Source organism: Paroedura picta, chromosome 1 (assembly GCF_049243985.1).
Source record: "Paroedura picta isolate Pp20150507F chromosome 1, Ppicta_v3.0, whole genome shotgun sequence".
NCBI classification, from domain to species: domain Eukaryota; kingdom Metazoa; phylum Chordata; class Lepidosauria; order Squamata; family Gekkonidae; genus Paroedura; species Paroedura picta.
Genome location: NC_135369.1, coordinates 66,887,180 through 66,905,768, shown reverse-complemented (window position 1 = coordinate 66,905,768; position 18,589 = coordinate 66,887,180). Strand labels below are relative to the sequence as shown.

Sequence of the window (18,589 nt, the reverse complement as noted above, 5' to 3'; positions counted from 1 at the left end):
TATCAAAGACATGAAAAGGAATGTCCAGGCTTTCCTTTCCTTCCCCCCTTGTCTTGTTCTTACTCTTTTTGCTTAAATTTTTTAAATAATCAACTTCTGATACAGAAAAGTATGCTTAGCAGTCTTGGTTAAACTGTACACTGGCATGTCTGTAGCCGTGATCACATTAAATCTATAGAAACTGAAGGCAAAAGGATTTCAGGTCCCTTGAGGGAGATACAGTACCTTTACAAATTAAAACTTCTGGAGCAATGGTAATTGTTTAGTCTATATGGCAGCCTAGTCCTTGTCCTTATGTGCTACTCAAACCACCATCACCACCTTGCTCTCCCTGATCCTTCTGCACTTTTATCTTTGGTTAATCAAACTCTACATTCTCACCCAATTTTATCCCATTTATTATCCCATAGTGTTGCTTGTACTTGGACAAATTGTATAGTTCTTGCCCACTTCCTTGAGATTTTTCCTCATAGTGCACTTTTGCTAATAAGTCTTGTTACTGTTCTTAGTTGTATAATTTATGAGGAATTCTTGAGATTCTTTGCCCAGGAATGCACAGTGGCAATGAAAAGAGGTTGGATCTTTCACCAGGTCTCAAGACCTACTAGGGTTGTCAACAGGGTTGCCAGACCCCTCCTGGCAACTAGTTGGGGATCGAGGTGGGGATGACTTAGCAGGAGGGGGCCCCAGCTGATATTGTAGCAATGTGCCTACATCACATCCAACATGACCCGGAAGTGACACCATCGCATAGCAATGTCAGGGTGATGCTCTGGTATCTGGATAAAAACTCTATGATAAATTTGGCCCCAATGTTTCCAACATATCACTTCCATGTCACGTCAGAAGTGATGTAGACACCCCCCCCATCAGCAAGCTGACTGACAATGGGGCAGTGGTGCCTGGTGGCAGGGGACCCCTGTCTCCACTGGGAGGTTTGGTAACCCCAGTTGTCAATTTTGGCTTAAGAAAATTCGTGGAGACTTGGGGATTGTGCCTGGGGAGGGCTTTCCATTTCTTCTAGATTGCATACTAATAAATAAATTTTTATTCTTATAACCTGCCCTTCTCAGTTGCTTAGGGCAGGTAACAAAGTATAAAATCACATAATATAACAGTAAAACCTTTTTTTTGGGGGGGGGAGGGCAGCTTCTTGAAGGACTGCTCTTCCCTCATAGTATAACATAGATCCTCTTCCTCCAAAGCTGCCATTTTCTTGCACAGGAATGCCCCTTTGTAGCCTGGAGATCAGTTGTAATTCCAGAACTCTGTGTCTAACATGGAGGTTGGTCACCCTAGCTGCCTCTCTTCTATTCACATAACAGGAATATGACCAGCACTCCAGAAGTGCTTTGTTTCTCTTAATTCCCTTAGTGAAGATTTTCTCAAGGCTAACATTCTGTGTTGGAGCATCAAAGCAATGTTGAAGGACTGTAAGAAAGAAACAGTTTCCCTTGGCCTCATTTCTTACCTAACCAACCTTTTCTTATAGAACCTCTGGTAACCTATCCCCTGCAGAACACCATTTAAAACCCAAAATTATGTGGCACTGTGATGTTCTAAAATGTCTCTATTTGTTTTTGACCTCAATATACCTGACCGTCCTCATAGTGAGTGCCTTGCTGGAATGATATCAAGTGAATCTGCCTAAAATAGTAGAAAATAGAAAACTGGCAGAAAACTGCTGATAAGCAGCTATTACCACAAGCCAGCTGCTTGTGCATTCTGAGTTTTTTAGACATCTCATTCCTTTCTCTCTTCAACATGAGTAGCATTCTGTCACCTTAGGTTTCCTACTGTGAAGCCTTGTTTGTTCTATTCATAGGACTTGATGAACAAGCCCTACCTTATTCTGCCTTTAAATGCAAGACTTTCCATAGTTACACTGAGTTCTCCTCTTTCCTTCCCATATCTTACTACTATATTATACAGCTGCTTGTTTTGCCACATTTGTTTGGTTGGCATTTCAAAATGGAGGACAGTGCCAGACTGTCCACTTTTTCTCTCACACACTGGCAGGCAGTCTTTCTCACAGAAGAGGGACAAATGTGTCTGATTAATTCTACCCCTTTAGCTCTGAATAGAGGTTGCTATGTTACCCTCCTGCTCTAGGGCCTGCCAGAGCACACAACATCCATAATGCCACAGCAGGCAGCTGGTGAATTGATGCTCTTAAAATATGTCATTCTTGCCATTAGGACTGTGTGTGGGGCTAACAGAGCATGATTTGTCAGGGCAGAGTGATGGCTAGAGTCAAATCCTAGAAACAGCACTGGTCTCTTTGATGATTATAAAATGCCACCTTGGTTCGTTAATGGTGGTGATAGGGCACCAGTGCTAGAAATACGTTTAGAATCCTGTACTGTAATACCTCAGTACAGTACAGAAATAAATTAAAAACTTGTCAAAAATTTTGATTGATTCTGGCAAAGTATCTTTCTCTAATGACAATGTTCTTCTCTTTAGAGAACAGGAAAGCATTTAAGGTTACCTCATAACTAATTGATCCTTAGCATTTTGAGAGATGGCAGTCAATTAGGATGACCTCATACAAAATGGCCATCTCTGCTGCCCCCAAACTCACCTCATTCAGCGACTAGTAATCTTGATGCTAAGATCAGGCACACAAAGCAACCAGATTCCTAGAAGTGAAAATTCTTACAAGACTGCTTGGCTCCATGTGGAGAAGACTATTGTGTTCTTGTGAGTTTTCAGAATTTGTGTTGAAATTTTTAGAGACCCAAATGATTTGCAGTTGAACACAAGTGGAGATTGAGAGTCACATCAACAGATGAAAGCAATGAATTAAGTGTGATGCTGATACGTCTTCCATGGTTCTTCTAAGCATTAATCCCCAATGGGGCACCTGCCCCAGAGTTTTAAAAAGTGGGCAAGGTCTGATGGGGCTGGATGTTCCTAAATTGAAACAGCTGCTCACAGGTCAGCTGGGAGCTTCCCTGAGTTGTAGGTCTTGTGCCAGAGATGGAAGAAACTGTTGTTCTTTTGGTTGATAGTCATTGTGAATGTGGAGTGAGTGCTACTGGCCTAGATAAAAACAATTCTCAGACCTCCCACACACAGGCCAAAAATTCTCAAGGCAGCAAGATGCAGTTCTTATTTGTTTTTAAGGGACTGCCTGTTACAGTCCCTCTAGCTCTACAGGCTAGAGCAGAGTTATGCCTCTTGACTGAAATCTCCCAGGATGCAGGTATGAAATGAACATGAGGTAATCAGACAAACATACTAGTCACAAAGGTCCTGACAACCTAGCGTACTAAAAGGCACTAGTTGAATCTAAATACAGAAGTCCTGATGGTATAAAAAGCACATTAAATTGATTAACTGATTTTTGCCCTTGCTTTCTCCAGGAAAGCAAGACCCAAGGCATCACTTTTAAACAACTTTCTTGCACAACAGACAGCACCCAAAATGTCAGACAAAAGTTCTTTCATAGTCTCAGGCACAGAAGCAGGCAGGGCCACATATATTAAAGAGTAAAAAAGTTAAAGGGTAATGTTATATATGAAATGTTAAAGGTGGTGGTGGGGGGATAAAATTAACGATAGCCCAACTCTTACAAGGTATGTGGCACACATACCTGCTCAGGGGCTCCTTAGTCCCCCTCCCCCTCTCTGAGATACACACACACATAAACTCCTTCCCTCCCATTCCCCTCTGCCCTCGCCCCCCCCCCCCCCCGACCTCTCGCTTGCCTGACCTCCTCCCTGGTACCTCCCCCTTCTCCCTCTATGAGACACACAAACTCCTTCCCCCCATTCCCTTCACCACCCATACCTCTCTCTCCCCTCCCTCAGACACACACAAAGGCTCCCTTCCTCCATCCCCTCACCCAGATTCCTTCTTCCCAACCACCTTCCACCCACCCAGATTCCCTCCCTTCTTCCTCCCTGTAGCCCTGCAGCTGCTCCAGCCTCTTCTGGCATGCTCCCTTGGTGCGGGACTAAGGACATCAGGCCCATATCCATTTCCATCCCAGGGGCCATGCCAGAAGATGTTCCACATCAAAAAAGAGAAGGGGATTCTTAAGGATTAAATGATGGCGGTATTCCTGACCAAATGTAGTTCACACCCACCATGTTCCTTTAAGATAATGCATAGAGTATCATGCATTAGCTTATGAGTTTTCATTAGCAAATGTTTCTGACCTGAGGTGCTGAAGGTGAGATAAACAACCAACTTTCCTTAGTGATCTTCTCATGAGTGCACTCAAACACAAAACTATGCATAACTGTTATCACAGCAGAGCTTTAACAAGGAAAAGGCATGTGAGGCATTTGCTTTGGACATACAAAGCTGAGGGGCACATAAAAAGTATATCATGTCTAAAATAAATGTATTGTTATTACTTTTGTGTTTCTAAATCTGCCTTTGGATCAACATAACTTCTACAGAAGTACAGGGGAACACAATTTTACATACATGCCTAAGGAGCATATTAGCTACTTATGGCTCTGGATCACATAATGTAGATTTAATATGACAGCCTTCTCAAAAGGGTTCAAAGGGTAGCCATGTTGATCTGTCACAAAAAAAGGTACAGTGGAACCTTAAAGACTAACAACATTTATTTCAATGTGAATTTGCACAAGATGCAGTTTACTTCTTCAGACATGTAAAGAGGAGATAATCATATTTGGGGATTCTTCTCGAGGAATGATGGAGGGACAGTTCAGTTCAGTTTGGTGTGAATCCCATCATAAATCAACTCGGTAATCATGGTGGATGGTGAAAGAGGTCAGAGGGTTGAACACAAACAATAGCGATGAAGTAGGATAGTTACAGTGGTCTTAGTATACAGTTTGATAAAACAATTTAAGAACAGCCACTTAAAATTTCTAAAAGGTAGGCCCCTGTAGAGCCTACTTTTGCAGTAAGAATTGCAGTAAGGAAAATTCAAGTCTTTGTTTAAGCCAGGATGACATGTAGTATTTAATTTCTTGATGTGTCCTTACTGAGAACTTTCGCATTGTATATTCCATGGGTTTTTTGGGGCTAGAGCACTGACTTTCAGTTCTGTAATGGTATACCCAGGGAGATTAAAATGCTCTCCCATGGATGCCTAAACCACTGTCTGGCTAGTTTCCTATTCCATTAGATTAGTTTTGGGTATGGCATCCTAACCCCTTTCCTTCCACCTCTTTTAAGACAGTAGAAGTACTGATATGCTACCCAATCTGAGGACAAGTCGCAGCTCAGTTTCTTCTTTGTATTATTGGAATGTCGCTAAAGGGTGGCTCCATTTGAGAAGGTTGAGTAAACATGCCAATGTCTGCATAAAAGGGGGGGGGCGCACAGCACATCTATATTTACAACGTTGTCAAGTGGCCATTGGCAACTATACAAAGGGGCAACCAGACAATGCGTGATCTTCTTTGAAAAGTTCCAGGAACAATGCATTTTGCTCAGTTACCCACAATCATGCATTACAGGAAATTAGCCAGATCTGGGTTTTCACTAAAAACTCAAGTTGGGGGAGTGAGAGACTTTTTCATCCTGGCACAGTAACTGCATTAATAAATGCTTTCACTGCCCTATGATGTAAAGCCCAGAGGACAAGCATGTGAAATGTAGAGAAGGGCGCACTTGTAATGCATTTCATCTGCAGAACTTTACTGGCATCAGTTTCTACTGAGAAGTCAATTGTGCAGAGAACTGTACTCTTCTTCTTTTACTTGCGGGGGAGACAGAAGAACTGTGACCCCCATTTGCCTGTCCTTCTGCACTTCTGGAGTTGGAATGGGGTTGGCTGGAAGTGTGATTTGACTACAGTGAGAGCATTTTACTTCTTGTCTTACTGTGTGTCAGTGGGAGGTTGTTTGTTTGGAATACTGCAAAAGAAGAAGCTGTGAAACAGCTGGCTGAAATAGCTAGTGGAGGGGATTTTTCCTGGTCTTCCCCAATTCCAAGCAGTCTGTCTTTAGATCCTGAAACTCTCTTCTGAGGATTTAAGAGAGCCTCACAAGCAAAAAGTGCCACAGTGATAAGGGGGACCTGAATACTATCACCTCCTCCTATCTCCTTTGTGGTAGATTTTACTAAGCTCTCTCTCAACAAGCAGCACGCCACATTATGATACATTTTGCTTGCCAGAACCTCCCAGCCCTCAAACTGGACTTCTGGGAAAGGCAGGCTGTGTGGAAAAGGTAAGTAAGAACCTCTCCACTGCCTCCCTCATAGACCCAGTGGAAGCATTCACTGAAGTCTACAGCAGAACTTATTGCATGCGACTTCCTAGATTTGCTTCCCCCTTTTTATGGCAAGTTCATATGCCCTGGACAGTCAGCCAAAAATACAGCACCTGTTCGGATCCTGAACAGCTCAAGGGGGCATTCACAGATCTAGGTCAGAAAGCAGGCTACAGTACTGGGATGACTAAATAAGCAGTAAGACAATTCAGATAAAAAGGACCAAATCCTGACTGCCGAATATTGAAGTCTGGAAGTTCTCAAGACAAGGCCATTTCCCTAACAACAACCCTGGTTAAGGGTGAGCCTAGCCGACTAACTTCATTCCAATGCAGAAAAACCTAATTAAAGAGGGTTCCCTTAACACTCCCCCATCACCACTGCCTACAGGTGTTAGTTTGAAATTCTCCTGCAGTTCCACTGAAATCAAAGAGTATTCAATCATTACAAGCATGCATAGCTACAAAAGGCAACCTGACGGGGTACATACGCTTTTAAGGCTTGTAGTCTTTATGTCTAATGCAAATCAGCCTCCTCTAGCCTTGGGAACTATAAAGCATGGAATGAATGAGTGCCTTATGCAGGCAATGTGCAGTGTGTGTGTGGATGTGCATGCACAGACCACCCTCTAATTTGCATTAGCTCCAGGCAGTGCAATTCCGCACAGCTAAACAATCCAGACAGACAATATTACCCATTTAGAAAGAATTTTTAAAAATTAAAGAGAAAGAACAAAGTGCATCTTTAGCATCTTGGTATAGCCAGGGTTGTTGGCACTAGTTCTACACACGCCAAGCCAAAGCACTTGCCTGGGGACAAACTGCTTTACTAGTAGAGGCCAAGACTCAGGCTCATACAGCAAAAATATTCATAAAAATCGGAGCCAGAGTCCCACATAATTCACAAAGGTGGAGATGAACGGGCCATGGAAAGGAAAGCAATGCCCTCCCCTTCAGCAGATGTATTGCAGACTAGCTGTGTCGAAGATCATTTGAAGAACTCTTGATATTGCTAGCAGCATGGCCCTTCTACCTCCCTTGTGCTGCGTGGACATTAAAAATATATTAATGACTAAAGTGGTACCATGTTTCTCAAAAAGCCCAGGCACATGTCAGTAAAACCGAAAGAGTAAAAAGGATATTCAATCTGAGGAAGGGAGTTAAATGTTAAACCACTGAAATCTAGTTGCAACCTAGCCACAGAAACAGGTCAAGAAAATCATTTATCTTACTGACAGAGCAATGTGGGGCCCTGAAATATCTGGACCTTCGATCAAGCAGCTTCTGGCAGAAAGGCACAGAAGAACAGAACACTGGATTGTTTAAGCACAGTTTCTCAAACTGGGGTCTACAAGTAATGCCCAGCCATCTGGTCAGAAGGGAGACTTAATCATCTTCCTGGAATGAGTGAGTAGGGGTAGAAGGGAGATCCATTTGTCCAAAAGGTGATGCTTACTGCAGAAAAGAGCAGCATCTATCCCAGGTAGAAATACCTGGGATACAGACCAGGGCAGCTGTAGTAGCCTCTGACCTGTCAAGAAGGCCCTGGGTGTAATGAAAGGATTGAGGCCTCCATGTCTGTGGCTTGCTGTACGTCCTTTGAAAAAGGGATGTCCCTCATCCTGCCTGGACAACGAGCCAGCAGAGATGAAGAACAGAAGGCCCAAAGATGAAGCCGTTGACTCCCTTCCTCTGCAGTTAATGAAGTGGTTGTTCAGCACGTGCTGGGTGCCAGGAAGAGAAGAGCAGAGTAGTGGAACTATTCAACAAAAAATGTTTTGGTTTTGCTGATTCTTTATGCCAATAAAGGTATTCTGATTCTAATTAACAAAAATCAAAGACTGACTAAAGTTACTGAAGTTAGAGGAATAGTGGTTTAGATCAGGAACAACCTTTTATCATCAAAGAGCCAAACTGCATCAAAATTCAGAACAAAAGACTAACAAAGAATAAGAGAGCCTGTATGAACCAATAACACTTAACATTTCTGATAAGTGACTTGCTGATTAATAATCCATGAAGTTTCTGCAAAGAAAACACTGGTTGTTGTGAGTTCTGTACTAGAAACTGACATACACCAGAGCTCACAGTTAAGTACCAAATATACACAGGAGCACCACCACAAGACTGTTTTAGTGCACTGCCCTGAATCTGCAAATGGGTTGCACTTCTATCCGTGACAACTGTTCATGGCTCCCTTTCTGTAAAGCCGGGGTTCCACGGCCTTTCCCCTCTTGCCTTAATGGACTCAGCCACAAGAGCTGGGAACCAGCCACTTCCATTGCTCCTCCTCTTGCGCATGAGTGATTCCTCTTGTGATTTCTGTGGCTGGGAGGGGGCAGAGCCTGCATGCCAAATCCCTCCTCTCTCTCAGAGGGCTCAGTGGATAGGTGACAGGTGTAGAAATCAAAGGGAGGGGAGCTGGTTGTGGTATCGTATGGGGAGCCCAGGATGTCTTCTCAGCTCCTGCCCTCCCTTTTGGCCTACATGAGGGTGGAGCCACCATAATAGTAGTAAAAGCAGGGGGAGGTAGCAAAAGGAGGGTGAAGGGTGAGGGAGGCGATGTCACTTCTAGGGGGCATAACAGGAAGGCATGGCCAGCTGACATCACTTCTGGGGCTCCTTGAAAACTGAAAAATTATTTCAGGGGCTCCTTCATGGTCAAAAGATTGGAAAAGGCTGCTGTTAAGCATTGCTAGGAAACCCTATAGTCCCCCATTTTGCCTGCCATTTATTTATTTATTTGGATTTTATACTGCCCATTCTTTACAGCTCTGGGAAGTTTACATGGAACATTATGTAACTTTACATGGAACGTTATAATAATCTATAACATTAAATAAGTTTCAATACAACATCACAACAATCAAGTAAGAATTCACAACACAACATAAATAACAACAATACTGGGGAGATCAAATTGTTCAGTCATGGAAGGGCATCTGAGGGGGGGCCCAGCAGATGTTCTTAGTCGGTCGGCCTCAAGCGAATGCCTGGTGGAGGAGCTTCATTTTGCAGGCCCTGTGGAACTGTGGAAGTTCGGACAAGGCTCTGATCTTCTTCGGAAGCTCGTTCCACCAGGTAGGGGCCAGGACCAAAAATGTTCTGGCTCTTGTTGAGGTCCGACATGCTTCTTTGGGGCCAGGGATCCACAGCTAGTTGGAGGTGGTGGAGCGCAAGGCTCTTTTGTGGGTATAGGAAGGGAGGCGGTCTCTCAAGTACACCGGGCCCAAACCACATATGGCCTTAAAGGTGGTTACCAAAACCTTAAGCTTAATCCGGAATTCAACTGGGAGCCAGACGAGTTGTTGGAGTACAGGCCGGATGTGGGATCTCCATGATGTTTTATGTAATTCCCATTACATAATGGTTATTCTACCATCCTACCTACCCCTCCAATATAAAAGATTTTTAAGAGCCATATTTGGCTTTTGTACGGAGCCCTATTTGGCTTTTGAGCCAGATGGCAGACCCCTGGTTTAAAGAACGAGGGAATTCCACATTCAGTCCATGCAGCTATATTCAGAATGGAATACCTTTGGCTTTCCCTTGACCAGTCTATGAATGCTTTTGGAAAATGGATTGCTATCTCAAGAGGACAAAGTGCTTTATACAGAGCAAAATGCAGAAACGAAGTGTCAGAAGAGTGGCATCAATTTGCATCAACTCTTGTCCCAAACTGATAACGTGTGTTGAGATGGTATTTTTAGTACTTCCTTCCTCACGTCTTTCCAAAGTCCTTGCCTAATTTCTCATTCTGCATACTTTATTGGTTCAATCAACTTTCATCTTTCAGCTCAAATTCCAGCATTCACATAAATTTCACTAGTCAATCCAATAATATAACCTGTTCTCCAGGGCTGCCTCATAAGCCTTGCTAGCACTCTTTTGTGGAGCACCCGTGCTATGCTGACGGACCCCCTCACATTTTCAAGCCCTTCCTTGTCTCTTTCACAAAGACTTCCTTTAGCTTATTCCTTATTACCATAAATAAACGACTACTGTGGCCTCAACTGAATTTGTTCTTTTCCTCTTCTACTCAGCTATTTTTTTTTCTTGGTACGGTACCTAAAGAAGCATTACTAAAGAGAGATATCCTTAAACCATGTGGGCACGTGGTTATCTGTATAATGGGGATCATTATAGAGACTACAAAACTTGAAATGTTACAGAATGGTCTGCTGATTCTTGACAATGTGCTTCAATCAGCACACAGAAAAAGTTGTATAAAGTAATAGAGATTCTCTTCTCAAGATCTCTCAAGTCCTGACCTCAAACTTGTTCTTACTTCTTTTTGCAGTTGTGACTATGAACAATGTCATGACAACTATGTGAAAGTAACAAAACATTGTCATTAGTTTTAACCAATGTTAGCTGCCTCTGTTCCTTCAAATGAACTTTAGGAATCAAAACTGTAGGAAGCTATTGAGAAAATATGATTAAAGGTCATTTCATAGAGCTTCCACCAACAGGGCCTTAAAAGAGGACAGCTGTCACACTTGGTAGAGTTTATTTATATCATTTTTACCCTGCCTTTCTCCACAATGGAGATCCCAAATGGATTAGACTGTTATATCTGAAAAATTGGTATATGTGGGTGGGTGGGGGAGAGACAGACAGTGCTATACTAACACGGAAAAAAGAGCTCCACTTTAAAATTCACACCCAAATGTTATTCTAAAGACAAATTTGGTGTTCCAGAAACACCAAATAAAATAAAGCTGCTATATGATTCATCAAGGTCTGTATTATCGACTCAAACTGGCAGTGACTCTCCAGGATCTCAGGCAGAGAGAGGTCTTTCTCTACAGTGTGGACCCAAATCAGCTTACATCATTTTCTTCCATTGAGATAGGTTAGCTGAAAGTGTGTAACTGGCCCAAGTTACCCCAGCAAGATTCCATGACAGACTGGAGATTTGACCCTGGGCCTCCCAGATCCTAGTCTGAAATGCTAGCCACCACACCACACTGGTTTTTCGATGTTGGGCTATTGAACCGTGCCATGCATCTAGGTCTGGGTGAGTCATGGAGCTCACATGGTATCAAGTTTCCCCTGATTGTTGCAAGGCATGGCTCCTGTGAGTCCTCCCTCAAAGACCAAAACAACCCTGGAAAGGACCTTTCCTCCCTCCTCTGCCGTCTACTCACACAAACCAAGGCTTTAACTGGCAATGCTGCTGTAGATGAACAGCGCAGCTGTTTGTTTACTAAAGCTACAGGTGCTGCTTCTACTGATTTCAGATTTTTCTGCCAATTTGGGGGTTTCCTAACTTGAGAAAGAACAATTTTGATAGTTCCTGGCTCGTGTCTGTTTCAGTATCCACAATTGGGCCATGTTGAGAATATTGATGAATCAAGACTAGAAAGCTTGATCATAATTGTTCTTTTTCATAAATGCTTTCCCAAAGGAAGAATATGTATGTTTGAAAAGATGCCAGGAATCATTTTAAAAAGTTACCTGTACATATGGTATCTTATCCTTTACCAATTTTTGTGTGTTCTCCTTGACCGGGCCGGAATGCCTGACGTGGCGGCGACAGGGCTTCAGTGAAAGTCCCTGATTATGCCCAATGTCGCTGCCATCCGAGGCCTGGCCTGACCCAGGCCGTCGGAAGACCCATGTTAAAGGAAGGTGGGTTCTTTCACGAGCTGGGGAGCGCAGCGGGCACAGGCAAGGGCTGAGTAGGCCCAGCCCTGGGCATAATCAGAGTAGCCGGGCCTTCACACCCGGCTCCTCCCCCGACCTACGGCATCCCTGCAGGGACGCCTCTCGCTCCTGCCAGCTCTGCGGCTCTGTGGAGCTGACAGGGGCATCCCCCCACCCCCACCATGGTAGGAAAGTAGCATGTTGCTCCCCACCATCATGCAGCAGTGGGGCTATGCCCCCGATCCCCCCTCTTCTACGCGCTTCAGCGCACACCTGGCACTTCCGGCATTGCGGAGCTTTTGGCCCTGGCACAATGGCACAGCGGCAGCTCGGCCTAGCTGCCACTGTGCATTCTGAAGGTGTTTTAAAGTGAGAATTTTCATCCAAAGTTTTGTAGAACACCTCTTTTTTCTCTATCTTGCCCATGTAGTGCTTTTAATAACTCTCCTCCTATTTTTTCAGAAAATTAGCAGTCTGTCAATTATCAATTCTGATAACAGTCATTTACCCAGTGATATCAAGTCTCAGATGCCTCCCTTCTGTAAGAAAATATTCATAAGATGGTCAGTTACCTTCTCATTTTTGTAGCTTATAGACAACAACAATATTACTAGTACACAATAAAACGGGGCCCTTTCAAAAACATAACATAAGCCCATTAAAGTTATAAAGATGGTGATTCAACATGCAAGACTATAACCACACATGAGGATAGGGCACATGTCCAAATGTAAGACCAAGTGCTATATATTGCTCCATAACAAGATACTGTACACTCACTCTTAGTCCTATGCAAATCTTTGCTGTATAGGTTAAGCCTCATAGCCCTTTCTGCCCTCTACAATGAAAGAACTCCCTGTTTTCAGAAGAAGAAATTTCAGCAATATGCTAAAGTGATGGCTTTTCAGGTTACAGAAACCAGAGATAAAGAAAGGGCTCTGGGCCAAATCCCCAGGAGCAAAAAGCACTGAAGAAATAAGGGAAAGAAGATTATGATTTGATTCCAATCCTTATTTCTTAACACCTTTGCATTACAAAGAATGCAAAGGGTGCCATGGCTAGTGAATTAGTTATCCATACCATCTGGTCCGAAGCTGACCCCCAAATCCTCTGCACATGTGTAAGGGTACCTTAATCACAGTCCCAGAGCTTATCCCTTCAAACGTCATTGGACTGTCTGCCACAAATCAAGCCATATCATCATGCTAATAGTATATAACCCATCGTTTCTCTTTCTCTCTGAAGTGAGCCCAGCTCTCCTTATTTTGAGATCTTGCTAGAATAGCAGATAACAAGAGCATAGCTGTGACCTAAATAAACATTGGTACTCCAAATTAAGTAACAGACCACCCTAGAAAAGAAGTAGCTTTGCTAGATCAATATGCTGACAAGCAGTTGTTGGTGAATTCTTAAAAGAACATTTTCTATTATGTTGATTTTATATTATTAATAGGATACATTAGAAGCTACTTTACTGGAGGGTGGCCATGTATTTTTTTAAAACCAATCCTGAAGATCCAGTTTTTAGAAGGCAGGAGTGGGCAGTTTAAAATTAAAAATATATGCACTTCATGAGTGCAAGTGTTCCACAGGGGAAACCTACAATCAAAACAACAGAATAGTATAATATACATATGAGCCAAAACATGGCTGCATATTTCTGTAGCCTCTAAAGGCGTTTTTAGATGTCACACCCAGTAGCAGAAATATGGACAAGCAAAAAGGTGTGCAACTCTCCCTTCCACAGACAAGAATAGCAAACACAATCAAAACTGGGCTCCTGCCTAGCTGGTACTTCCCTTTTCAAAAACACAGGGAATATTGACATGGCAGTTATCTACAAGCAAGGACACATGGGTTCAAATTCCTTCTCCGCCATGAAGCTCACTGGGTAACCTTGGGAAGTCAATCTGTCTATTTCCTAGGGTTACTGCAAGGGTGAAAAGGAGGAGGAGAGGATCACGTATGTGACTCTGAATGTTTTAGGAGAAGAGCAGAATAAATATGTACATATTAATGATGAAATTTAGGCATTACAGCATCAGATACTTGTATCTACTGCTATAGATATTTAATGGCTGAATACAATTGCTATAAGCGGCTTTATTGTTGCATCAGAAAAACTGCTAAAAAGTAAAACAAACGGAGACATTTTGAAAACACAAAGCTGCAGTCATCTATTCTAGCCTCGTGTATTATAGGAACCACTCTAATATGGTAGACCTTGTGTTCCTGTGTATTTTAAGTTTGATTATTGACTGCATAGGTATCAAAGAACACCATATTTCAAATATGCTGTTGTCTCTACAGGAATTTAGTAAAATAACAGGACAAAAATGCTCTGTGTGATTTATTCAGAGCCTTGACTTCCATCTTTCTTGTCTGCATATCTCAGCTGTATTCTGCATCGCTCTCTCACTTCAGTGAACTCCGATTCAAGAGTAATCTCTACTCAAGATTAGTATTTTTTTCTTCCATCTCTGCCTATGATTCCCATTTGGATCATCAGCCTACATGAGTCTTTCCTAATGAAGACCAGAATGCCACACAAGACACTTCATTACTATTTCCCTACATATGCTTGAAGAATACTTGCAGATCAAATGGCCTACTACCCAGGACATCAGCCAGTCAACTAAGATCCTACTGCCCAACCCAAAGAGGTAGTCCTCCAGAAAATACAGGGCAAACTTACACGAATTTTGATCACTCGTGACTTCGCTCCACAACTCTTCTTAAATAGCATCTTCTGAAAAAGAAAGAAAATCTCAGGATTAAGATTAAGAACCAGCAGTAAAAAGAAAGAGGATTCATGCAAGATGTAAACCAACTGTACTCAACAGGGACCATATGATCCCTTGTGGGGGGCCCTGGCACATTTGAAGGGGGCCACAGAAGGGAAGCCCAAAGGGTTTATGGAGGGCCCTAATAACTGAACAGATGAAATACCCTTTTGTCTCATATGACATCATTAATTGCTAGAAAGTTTTACTTTTGTCAATGAAAAGAAAAAGAAATAACACAATCTGTTCCTTTGTGTGTACTTTCAAGAAAAAAATGAATACACATGCTTCTCTTGGTTGAATGTTCCAAAAATCTGTCTTGCATATATATGAGGCAAGGTACATTGGGTATGTTTAGCAAACTCTTAGCTTAGGCCTTTTTGTAGCCTAAGATCAATAGTGATCTGGCAAATAAATTTCCAACATGGTGGGGAAAAGTCCAAAGAATTTTTATTGCCTCTCCCTCAACATATTGGGTTGAGTGTAGATTCAGCAATGTAGTTTCCTTGTAAAAATCCTGGAACTGAATTGAAATTGCGACAAGAGGCGACCTCTGACTGGCACTGTCTGATGTGGAGCCAATATAAAACTTGCAGAAAAACACCAAGCTCAAGGATCACATTAGACCTGATAGATATTTACATTTTTATTTCATACAGTCTTTTAAAATGTTTTTCCAGTATGCTAGAATGTTCAGCTTCTCTTGGTGTTCAATAATAAATCATTTATCTGTTTGTGTTGTGTTGTATCCTTGTTTGACAGGACGCCCTGGAAGAGCTCCTAAAAGGGCCACGGCCCAAAAAGGTCGAGAATGGCTCATGTAAACAGTATGGTTGCATCATTTTGGGAGGTGCTAAATAAATATCTTTTGCTGAACTTTTCCCTGCCATGATGCTTTAGGCAACAGGAAAACGGGCAATTCTAATTGACTGTTTCTGAAAAGTTTATCACAGATGGCTAAATAATATAATTAACAGAGGCACTCTGCAAATTGCAAGCTGACAGTGGTACTTTGCAGAAAGATTAAACTATTGGACCCTTTTCATAAAAGGGAGGTTCTTATTATCATAACAGTTTGCACCACTTTCTCTTCCTCTTTTAGACCCAGTTCTCTTATCTTACAGGCTGAGCCCAAAACTATGAATAGTGTGTCTAATAAGCATTTGAGCACGTCTAAATTAATTACACACTGATTTAAAGGGAGTGGGCAGAATATTAATCATGAAAGATCTAAGAGAAGGCAGGGAATCTATACAATGTTTGGACGGGTCATACAGCATAACATTCCAAAAGCCAAATGTTCCAGCATGAAACAAAGCAGTTTACCATTTTGCAAAAACCTCAAGTACAAACAATGTTCCTCAAAAGGGGCATGTTCTACAAGCCTTACCTAGTTAGATTTACACTCAACTCAGTGGCTTACAGCGGGGGGTCATCAACCCCCGGTCCTGCGCCCTGGTGACGAAAACGTGCAGGCGCGACAACGGCACGTGCGCGTTTGTACGACACCCGGGCCGTCGGCTCTCCCCCCACCCCCGGAGGCGGTCCCTGACCTCAGAAAGGTTGGGGACTGCTAGCTTACAGGAACAAGGCCATAGCCAGTAACAGCCAGCGAGATGTGGTAAATCAAGGAAAGTGGATTTATCATTGTCTATTGCAAATCCCAGGGGTAAGCAAGCAGCCAGCAGCCAGCAGCCAGGGATAGGAACATATGGAGGGGGAAATATGCAAGAGGCTCTTGAGCGCTGTCCCGCCCCCTCTGCTTGCTCACCGGTAGTTCAGCCACCATCTTTATCTTAGAATCATAGGATAATAGATGACCTCATGGGTCATCTAGTCCAACCCCCTGCACTATACAGGACACTCACATCCCAATCGCTCATCTACTGTAACCTGCCACCCGTTTGCCTTCACAGAATCAGCCACTCCGTCAGATGGCTATCTAGCCTCTGTTTAAGAATTTCCAAAGATGGAGAACCCACCACCTCCCAAGGAAGCCTGTTCCACTGAGAAACCGCTCTAACTGTAAGGAACTTCTTCCGGAAGTTTAGATGGAATTTCTTTTTAATTAATTTCATCCCATTCATTCTGGTCTGTCCCTCTTGGGCAAGAGAGAACAATTCTGCTCCATCCTCCATATGGCACCCTTTTAAATAGTTGAAGATGGTTACCAGATCCCCTCTCAGTCGTCTCCTCTCTAAGCTAAACAGACCAAGCTCCCCCAACCTTTCTTCATACGTCTTGGTCTCCAAACCCCTTACCATCTTTGTTGCCCTCCTCTGGACATGCTCTAGTTTGTCTACATCCTTCTTCAACTGGGGTGCCCAGAACTTAGTGAACATAGTACTCCAAGTGAGGCCAAACCAGCGCAGAGTATAGTGGTACTATCACCTCCCATGATCTCGATACAATACTCCTTTGATACAGCCCAAAATCCCATTTGCCTTTTTAGCCAATGAGTCACACTGCTGACTCATGTTCAATGTATGGTCTACTAAGACTCCTAGATCCTTTTTGCACATGCTACTGCCAAGAAAAGTCTCCCCCATCTTATATTGGTGTTTTATTCAGTTTAGCCCATTTCTTGAGCCTATCAAGATCATCCTGTATTCTGTTGCTGTCTTCAGTTGTGTTTGCTACCCCTCCCAGTTTAGTATCATCTGCAAATTTATTAAGTATCCCCTCTAATCCCTCATCCAAATCATTTATAAATATGTTGAACAACACAGGCCCCAGGACAGATCCTTGGGATACTCCACTTGTCACTCTTTTCCAAGAAGATGCTGAACTATTAACAAGTACCCTCTAGGTACAATTTGTCAACCAGTTATTGATCCACCTGACAGAATTAGGATCTATACTGCATTTTACCAACTTGTGAACAAGAATATAATGTGGAACCTTATAAAAAACTTTACTGAAATCCAGATAAATTATCTTAGTAACCTCCATCACTGTGTCCGTCTCACTGCCCAAACTGTCAAACCCCCATCTCTTCAGCTCCTCTTCTCACTCCCAACCTACCTCACCCCGCTGGTCCATGCGCCTGCCACTCAGCCTTCCCGACTTGCCTTGGCCTCTTCCTCCAATAACAGTTCTGAAGCATGAGCGCCGCTACCACCATCTCTCCCCCATGCACACATGCTTCCCTGCAAGAGCTCACCCCTGCTTCTGCTGCCTCCCCCTCCACACACATCCCTGGGAGGTCTTGTCGTTGTAGCCACCACTGCTGCCTCCCCCCTGTACATAGATACGCAAACACATGCACACATGCTTTCCCATGAGGTCTTGCCACCGCTGCCTTCCCCTGCACACACACACACACACTTCCCCATGAGGTCTCGTCGCTGCTGCTGCTGATTCCTCTTGCAGGGAATCATGTGTGTGCGTTTGGGGGGGGGGGAGGTAGCAGCAATAGCACCCATGCTTCAGAACAGGTGGTAGAACTACTGCAGGGGTGGGAATCTGCCTCCCTCACCCTGCTGAATTTATTTTTTGTCCTTTGTCTTGCGTGGCAATGCATATTCATTGCCACGTATTGCTTTCAATTTTTAAAAAAAATTCATGCTCAGAGGAAATTTGGAGGCACACAAACACCTGATTGGTTACCTCCATTGATTGACAGTCTGAGGAGCCTTACTAGTACCCTTTTCACCACCAGTGAGAAGGGGAAAACATGAGGTGCCATGGCAGAGTGTGGAGGAAATAAATGGCTGAATTTATTATCACACATCTGCGGGTAGGAGACATCACGTGATTTTGCCCCACGTGCGGAAGTGGTTAACAAAATGGATATATATCAGGAACAAAATAGCCCTTTTTAAAACCCAGACAATATTCTAGAAAAGATCATCACTTAGACCAAATATACTAACTAATCATATGGGACTCTTGTCTGTCAATTTGCACAGGCATTGTACTTTAATTATGTGAACACGTGCCTTCAAAGCAA

The 18,589-nt window shown here is 43.1% G+C and overlaps 1 protein-coding gene across 2 annotated transcripts in view; it reads right to left on the bottom strand.

The window, feature by feature from the left end:
* Positions 1-18,589, bottom strand: part of LOC143839557 (uncharacterized) — a 74,748-nt gene that overhangs the window by 4,881 nt on the left and 51,278 nt on the right. For both annotated transcript variants that reach the window (XM_077341750.1, XM_077341740.1), the window contains exon 4: positions 14,550-14,603. In XM_077341750.1, coding sequence (XP_077197865.1) covers positions 14,550-14,603 — 54 coding nt within the window. The remainder of the gene's footprint in view (positions 1-14,549; positions 14,604-18,589) is intronic.